Source organism: Rhinolophus sinicus, linkage group LG12 (assembly GCF_036562045.2).
Source record: "Rhinolophus sinicus isolate RSC01 linkage group LG12, ASM3656204v1, whole genome shotgun sequence".
Lineage (NCBI taxonomy): Eukaryota > Metazoa > Chordata > Mammalia > Chiroptera > Rhinolophidae > Rhinolophus > Rhinolophus sinicus.
The window spans coordinates 34,751,715-34,760,736 of NC_133761.1; the positions used below are offsets into that span (position 1 = coordinate 34,751,715).

General features: G+C 39.8%; 1 protein-coding gene across 1 annotated transcript; it reads left to right on the top strand.

Moving 5' to 3' along the window:
• The first annotated feature begins 3,126 nt into the window (after positions 1 to 3,126).
• UQCRB (ubiquinol-cytochrome c reductase binding protein) lies at positions 3,127 to 8,157 on the top strand. Its single transcript, XM_019718404.2, has 4 exons — positions 3,127 to 3,274; positions 5,430 to 5,501; positions 6,622 to 6,788; positions 7,949 to 8,157. Exons 1-4 carry the CDS (start codon positions 3,256 to 3,258, stop codon positions 8,024 to 8,026), a joined length of 336 nt encoding a protein of 111 aa, XP_019573963.1. The 5' UTR covers positions 3,127 to 3,255; the 3' UTR covers positions 8,027 to 8,157.
• Positions 8,158 to 9,022: the final 865 nt, after the last annotated feature.

Here is a 9,022-nt window from a genome sequence, read left to right on the forward strand (position 1 = left end):
CATTTCCTTTCTCCTGGGGAAGGCGATAACTAAAAATATAGGAAGCTTAGAGAAGGAGTTGGTTTAATATAGGCTGGCCCATTGTCATTCTAGTAAAGATGAGAAAGTAGAGGATCTTCTTATATTCACAGGTCTTTTAAAGTGGTTTCATCACAAGATAGCTTTAATTTCTTTGAAATGTTAAATGAGTTTCTGGAGCATACTATATTATTTATCTAACATCTACTACTCACTTAGATAATGCTACAAAACACATGCAGTTTTAGATTATCTGTACTGTTGTCTTCCCAAGCACAAATTTCAAAATTACCCACAGGTGGCTACTGAGAATCAGGAAAGGGAAAGGATATGGAGGAAAGTAATTTGAAGGTAGGTAGAGGGCAATGAGACATAGTGAAAAAACATAAAAAACCTTTGACGTAACTGCCTGTGCACAAAGATTTATCGCATGAACTGATACTTTTTTCCTATTTGCTGATTAGCTATGTAATCCTAGGCAAATGATTTAACCTCTGTGTCTGATTATTTGGAAAACGAAGCATCATGATGTCAGTTATCTGCCTTAGGATCTCAAGATTTAGTAAAATGATAACACTGGTGGACCCTAAGGAACCAACACCTGGTATTTGTACTCTTGTGTAGTTTCCTTCCTACAAGGAGGAAACTGGCTCAATGCGATTCAGTCTATGGGACATTATCAAACCTCTACTTGATAAGCACTTGCACATTGGGTCTGTCCTCTTGTGAAGAGGTCTAGTGTCTCTACTGGAGAAATAAGGTGGAAGCAGATTCCTGGCCCTATCTCAGCTTTGCCAGCAATGCCAGCTGAACACCAGACAGGTAAGTGAAGAGGCTATCTTGTATTTTCCAGCCTCAGCAGATACCATATGGAGCAGAACTACCCAGCTGAATTCAGAATTGGGAGAAATAAAGTGTTTTAAACTAACTTCAGGGGTACTTTGTTGTGCACCAGTATTTTGTTGTGTGCTAGATGTCCTGAAACCTCATGAGAAACAATTTGTAATTGGTGAAGGCCTTCCTGTTACAGATTTTACTCATTCCCTCTACATTTGAGTTCCTAGAATACCGTGGTGAGTGTGGCATAGATATGTGCCTTCATGGAGTTCTCTACTGGATGAGATCAATAAACAGGAAGGAAGGAAGAAAGTACAACTGGGAGACAAGGCATGGAACCATTGCCTGGTCTTTCTATGGCTCAGAACCTCATGTTGCTTTTACTAACAACCTACTAATCTTAGCCAGAACAGGCTAAGCTGTGCTTCTATACTGAATAGTCCTAAAACACCAAATGATTTAAAACCACACGTTTTCATCTCATACATGTCCAACTAGGAACCAAAAACACTGCTTCACATCTTTACTGATAGAGGGTGAGGGAGCCGCCACCATATTGGGTTTAATCAGTATGGAAGAGAGGAATGTGGAGAATTGGTCTTAAAAAACACTTTTCTTTGCCAAAGTGTCACATGGCCATGCCTAGCTTTAAGGGGGCATAGAAGTGCAATCCTACCATGTGTCAGGAGGGAAACCAAAAATCATTTTTGAATCAACACTAATGACTACCAGCAAACATCCAGGTTCTCTAGGCTTAATACCTATAGGAGCTGGATTTTGTGACAGTATTGGGTATCTGATCCTTTGACAAGCTCTTCATTCTATTGCACCTTCTCCCTATAACCAATAAGCTGAAACTTAAAGGGTAAGGAGGAAAAGAGAAGAGTTTACTGAGAATTTATAAGGCAATATGCCAACATACAAATGTATTGCATTTCTTCACATTTTTCAGACTTCACTTTCACTAGGGTAGTCTGGGAGCAACCATTCATCATTAATGTATGCATTCATTTAGTTACGCATCCAGAACTGACTAATGTGAGATATTATGGCAGCACAGAGAAGGAGAAAGGAAGAAGGCAACAGAATTTTAGAACTAGAATGTGACTAAGACCATTAAATCTAACCTTTTGAACTTACAGTGAGATAGAGTTCTGTCCCAGCTCTCAGCTTAAGACCAAAGTAAACAAAAGATATTGGTGGGTAGTTACTATGGACTGAATTGTGTCCCCCTCCCCCCCCCCCAAATTTCTAAGTTGAAACTCTTAACCCCAAAGTGATAGCATTTGGAGATGGGGCCTTTGGGAGATAATTAGGGTTAGATGAGGTCATAATGGTGGGGTCCCCATGATGGGATTAGTGCCCTTATGAGAAGAAACACAAAACAACTTGCTCTTTCCCTGCCATGTGAGGACAGCCCTCTAGAAGCCATGGGGAAGGAGCCCTCACCTGAAACTGACCATGCTGGTACCTTGATCTTAGGCCTCTAGCCTCCAGAACTGTGAGAAAATAAACCTGTGTTTTTTAAGTTTCCTAATCTGTGGTATTTTGTTATGGAAGCCTGAGCTGACCAAGACAGTAATGATGGTAGAAGTTCAGTAACTGAATAAGCATCAATCATACTTAGTCTCTTGTTTTCTGTCCCTAGTTTTTTACACCTTAGACTTAACATGTTGGAACTGAGACCTTAAAACTGTACTTGCTGTTACGTTATTTGCACGCACATTCTTCTATGTGTCTTAGATTTAATAATTTTTTTCCTGAACTGATCTTTAACCTTCCACTAAAATGGCTGGAAGTAGATCTTCAGCTGGAGAAACTGAAGGCCAGAGAGGGTTAGTGTATCCTGGATTAGTGTAGCCTATGGCCTTAGAATTAAGGAGTCCCAAAGTTTTATCTGAATTCTCAGATTCTGGAAGAGGAACCTGGGTCCTTCCTAGCTGTGCGTCCTTGGACAATTTACCCAACCTTTCTGAGTCTCAGTTTCTTCCTCTCTCCAAGGAGGATAATCATAGTACTTAAGAATTAGAATTAAATTTGAGAATTAAATTTAATATGCCCATAAAACGCTTAGCGTGTTTTTTAGGCACAAGGGTGCAATTAATACTGCCCAACCTCTCACAGCTCATCAGTAACAGAACCCAGGATATAGTCCCGGTTTCCTAATTCCTGGTCTAAGGTTTTTCCCATCACGTCACATGATGGGAATGCTTCTTGGAACCGGGCGCGCAAAATGCCCAGCCTACTCGGTTGATAGAACTCCGGCGAGGCAAGCAGGACAGGTGCCGAACGTAGGCCGTCAGAACTGCGCCGGCGCAGGCGACCTGAGGCGCCTGCGCACTGGGCCCAGAGCGCCCTCAAGGACTTACCCGGTAGGCAACGCTTCGTTCACGGGCCAAAATGGCGAGCAGGCCTGCTGGTAAGTAACTGATGTCCTCCTATTTGGTGGGCAATGCTGCCCTCAACCTTTTATTTTTGCAGCAACTTGGTTCTCTTCCTCTGCTCCCTCTAATTGGCCAGCTTTGCGGCGTAACGGAAAGCGGTGGTTTCAGTCCAGCCTAAAGGACCCCTTTTCCCCTCTCCCTTGCTCTCCCCACGCCAGGCTCGCCTAGGGGTTGGGATGTGGACCTACTGTTGGTAAAGGTGCGGGTGGTGGCTCCGACAGCCCTGGCGTTCCAGCTGCCTGTGTTCGGCAGTCCTTCCGCTGGGCCTTAGAAGAGTTCAAGGGCACAAGGAGATACGTAATTAGTGGGTGACTTCCAGCCAAAACGAACTGGGTGCTTACTGTGAGCCGAGCGCTGTCATCTGCATTAACGCGATGAGTTGTGCCAGCTCGACGAGGGGGATATTAGGTTACCTTTTACGCTGATAAGGAGGCAAAGTGACCGGCGGATATAGGATTGGAAACCTCATTCCATCCCTAGGCGCTTCTCAAACTGGGAATTAGGGGTAGCTGAGCAAGGGTTACAGCAGATCTTCAGGTTAACCTTATCTGGAACGTCAGATTGATTTGTAGACTTGGAGAAATTTGTATTTTTTTGTAGGCAGTAGAACAAATATTGAATAGAATGCAGAAATTGCCGGAATATTTCAAACAGAACGTGAGCATCATTTTTGCCAGTCTCTGCCCTCTGTCGGTATAAATTGGAGTAGCTTTCTAAACCCTTTCTCCCTGCCCCCAGCAATTGTGAAGCTATTAAGAAACAGCAGATTGCCAGAAAAATTCATTAACTTAAATGACATTGAACTTTTTGGGGTGGGGGAGACTCTTAAGAATTCATTATTTAATTAACTTTACAAATATTGAAGGCACTCTGCCTCTATGCAGTGTATGGAACTAGATAGGCCTGGTCTCAACTCTATCACTAGCTGACTTTGATCTTGGCTGGGATGACCTCTGTAAGCCTTGTTCCCCGTCTGCAAGGACAGGTGTGCTGTAAGTAAACCGAGCTAATGTGAGTAAAGCAAATAGGATAGTGCTTGGCACAAAATAAGTATTCAGTGAATATTACTATCATCATCACTGGTAAATATATTTACAATTCATTTGACTTCTATAAGTATGTTTGTAGACTCTTGGCTCTTTTGATACTTGTTTTGCTAGAAGCAATATTATATGTGGTGCTTAATTTCAGAGGACATTTACCAAAGTCTTGTAATCTGTGATGTACTAAGGAGTAGGGGTGAGGAGAAGTGTTTGCTTTTTCCTTCCTCTGTAAGGGGCTAGCCCTAGACAAAAATTTAAAGGAAATGTTAAACTTGCTCTACCTCCCCTTCTGTAATACATCTCTCCTTTAAACATTAGTCACTATGCTGTTGCCCTTAGCAACTACTGGGCTACCCTATCAGGTTCAGTCCTATGCCCTAAAGAGTTTTAACATTACCTCTTTCTCCTCATCCGTTTTCAAATATGTATTCCCTTGGTGGGAAGTTAGCTGCTTGGGAGGAGGGAAATAGAGTTCTTTTGCTATTTCATATTAATATTAAATGACTAACCAATGGTATCAAAATCCTCCCAGAAAAAACATATAAAGAGGATAGCCAAGTGTAAAACAGGTAATGCAGAATAAAAATTTTGGAGGATGAGGGTCATTTAGACCTGCCAGCCTATCCTGAAATCATTTTCCTGAAATTTTCTTTTCATACAGCTCTACTCCCTTGAAAAGTTTACACTATTTCTTGTAATCTACTTCTGCAACAATGAATGATGGAGAAGTTCCGAGTTCCTTTCCCCAACTCTACCCCTTTAATTTGTTAGTGGTGGGGGTCATAAAAAGATGGCATGCTTGAATTTGAGAGGCTTGAGTGGCAATAATTGTACCTGTCCATTAGATGTTTGAGTTTACTTTTTTTTCCCATGACTTACCCAAGTTTTTACGTGCAGTGACTTTTGCTCATAGATAAAATAAGAACTTTTTATCTACAATATATAGAGTATATGCTTTTCAAAGGAAATTCCTTCCTGTGTTTGCATTCTCTAACAGAGTAACTATAAGAATAGTGATTGCTTACCTATCAATGTCTTCATTTTAAATATAAGTGAATTGTAGCAACTAACAGTGTGACAATATCAGTTGCAGCATCAAGCCGGTGGCTAGAGGGTATTCGAAAATGGTATTACAATGCCGCAGGGTTCAATAAACTGGGTGAGTATCTGCTTTCTTCTGTTTTTGTTTTTTTGCTTTTTCTGAGAGGAGCGCTTTTGCAAGAGTTATTGTGTCCATAAAAGTAACTTTAACTAATTGTACTTGTGTACTTTAGAAGATTTTAAAATTAGGTCACATTTTAATTGTTATGTTAAATCACAGCCATTTTCTTTTTATTATTTTGAGGAGAGGGATGATATCTTCTCAAATGTTTGAGATAGAAATAATTTATGTTCTTGAAATATGATAACTGGACATGATTCTTATTATACACTCCCTCTCCCAAGTATTTTAAAATTTAAGTTATATGAACTTTGAAAGTAGAGGTTTTTTTCAAATATTTAAATTGTCTGACATCTTTACAGTCATCTGATGCCTGACTGTTTTAGAACTTTATAATTTGCCATGAATTTTATTTTTTGTTGCTGAAGCTTGATGGAAGCATCATTAAATGTTACTGGTTCCTTGGTACAATTTTATTTTAAGTTTCTTTAATACCTTGATCTCGGATTTAAAGTATAAGACAGTAGAGATGTGGTTTATTGATGTGTGTTTAAAAACAAGGTAAACATTTTAAATATTTTAAAAATTGTTTTAGTAAAGTGAATTTTGTGGCAGTGGATTTTAAAAAGCTCATACATTGTTTCCACAGTACCATTTTAGAAATGACCTATTAAAGTAACCCATTATTATGTATGAAATACATTGAATTTCATCATACCTAACTTTTGATATTCACCCATCTTAAATTTATAAATCATAAACATATTTTACTTATTTTTTTTCTAATTCCTGATTTTTGAGATACATACTCGGTACAACTCTCTTGTTTTGTATTTTGTTTTTATTTTCTCTTTTTTATTTTATTTTATTGGGGAATGTTGAGGAACAGTGTGTTCTGCAAGGGCTCATCAGCTCCAAGTCAAGTCACTGTCCTTCAGTCTAGTTGTGGAGGGCGCAGCTCAGCTTCAAATCCAGTCACCGTTTTCAATCTTTAGTTGCAGGGGGCGCAGCCCACTTTCCAATGTGGGAATTGAACCAGCAACCTTGTTGTGAAGAGCTCGTGCTCTAACCAACTGAGCCATCTGGCAACCCCAAACTCTCTGGTTTTCTATCACAGGGTTAATGCGCGATGATACAATACATGTGGATGAAGATGTAAAAGAAGCAATAAGAAGGCTTCCTGAGAACTTGTATAATGACAGGGTGTTTCGAATCAAGAGAGCATTGGACCTGACCATGAGGCAGCAGATCTTGCCTAAAGAGCAGTGGACGAAATATGAGGAGGTAGAACAGCTTCTTTGTATCTAACAATGTTGGCTATTAAGGATTGAGTATTACAAACAGAAAGACATTCATTTGTGTAGCACTTTGGAGTTCGTAAAGCTGCAACAAATAAATATCCTTACATTAATATGGTGAGGTTAATAGAGCAAATGTTACTTCCAATTTAGAGACAGACACATTGAGATTTAAAGGTAAAGAGACTATTCCAAAATTACTAAGCAAGTCTCTAATATAGAGATCCAGGGACTAGAATCTGGGTCTTCTGCCTCCCAGGCTGTTGTTGTTCTCCCTCTCCACTCTGCTTCCTGTTCAGGTGAAAAAATGGTGGTGTTCATGTAATCAGCCCACTGATTGGCCCTCTAGCTCCCAGGAAGGATTCTGTGAAGCAAACCCTGCCCCTTGAACTGCATTGAAACTAGGCAAAAGCTTGTAGACTCTCATTTTTTTTTTTTCTTTCAGACTTTCCTCTCATAACCTATCAAAGCAACCAATTTATGGGTTTTTACATTTTAGAAAGGCAGATAGTTCTTTGCTTGAGAATATTTTTTCTTAAGTTGGAAATTAAATATTTTTTCCCCCTTTCTTCCACCTCCCCACCTCACTTCGATTCAAGCTGTTGTTTCTCAGTCTAGTTGTGTAGGACACAGATCCCTGGCCCATGCTGGTATCATGAACCTTGCGCTCTCCCCGGCTGAGGCAGTCGGTCGTCTGCCGTCGGTGGGCCACTCACAGCAGCTCATGGCAGCTCTCACTGGCTGCTGGCTGCTCACCATGGCTGCTGGCCACTCACGCTGGCCGCCAGCCACTCACGCTGGCCACCAGCCACTCATGGCAGCACACGATAGCCCATGGCAGCACGCAGCAGTCTGCAGCAGCACACAGCAGCTCATGCCAACCTCTGGCTGCTCACGACAGCTCAGCTCCAGGGAGAGCTGTTGTTCACAATGTTAGCTGTAGAGGGCGCATTTCACTGGAGTATGTGAGAATCGAACCAGCGACCTCTGGCGTTAGGAGCATGGCACTCCAACCACCTGAGCCACAGGCCAGCCCTGGAAATTAGTTTTGATGCATTTCTTCTGATGTTTAAAACCTATTGAGTATTTAAGATATATCAGTATATGATGGTGGCATGTGATATTTTTCTTTTATTCGTTCTTTAGGATAAATTCTACCTTGAACCCTATCTGAAAGAGGTTATTCGGGAAAGAAAAGAGAGAGAAGAATGGGCAAAGAAATAATCATGTAATGGAAATGTTTGGAGCAGCTATCCTCAAAGTATTTTTATGATGTTGTATAACTCTGAAATGTACAATTTAGAATTATCTGGGCTGCAAATGTATTACTTTAAATAAATGTCTATTATAATTTTTGTTGGAGTTTTTGAATTCTAAACCTTATTCTTTTCTAATTTTCTTTTTCGTTTTTCAATTACACTTGACATTCAATGTTATATTAGTTTCAGGTGTACAGCATAGTGGTTAGACCTTTATATAACTTATGAAGTGATTTCCCCATAAGTCTAGTACCCACCTGACACCATACATAGTTATTACAATATTATTGACTATATTCCTTATGCTGTACTCAACATTTATTATGTTGAGGTATGTTCCCTCTTTTCCCACTCTACTGAGAGGTTTTATCATAAATGGATGCTGGATTTTGTCAAATGCTTTTTCTGAATCTTGACGTGATCATACTGTTTCCATCTTTCACTTTGTTTATGTGATGTATCACATTAATTGATTTGTAGATATTGAACCAACCTTGCTCCCAGCAATAAATCCCACATGATCATGGTAGCTGATCTTTTAAATGTATTGCTGAATACCATTTGTTGATATGTTGTAGGGTTTTTTGCACCTATGTTCATCAGGGTATTGACCCATAATTATCTATTTTATTTTTATTTTTGGAAGTAGTTGAAAATTTTTTTTTTTTTAAGTTTATTGCGGTGAAAATTTGTAAATTTACATAGATTTCAGGTGTACAATTCTGCATTACATCATCTATAAATCCAATTGTGTGTTCACCATCCAGAGTCAGTTCTCCTTCCATAACCATATATTTGATCCCCTTTACCCTCATCTCCCACCCCCGTACCCCTTATCCTGTGGTAACCACTAAACTGTTGTCTGTGTCTATGAGTTTTTGGTTCTCATTTGTTTGTCTTGTTTTGTTGTTTTGGGTTTATATACCACATATCAGTGAAATCATGGTTCTCTGCTTTATCT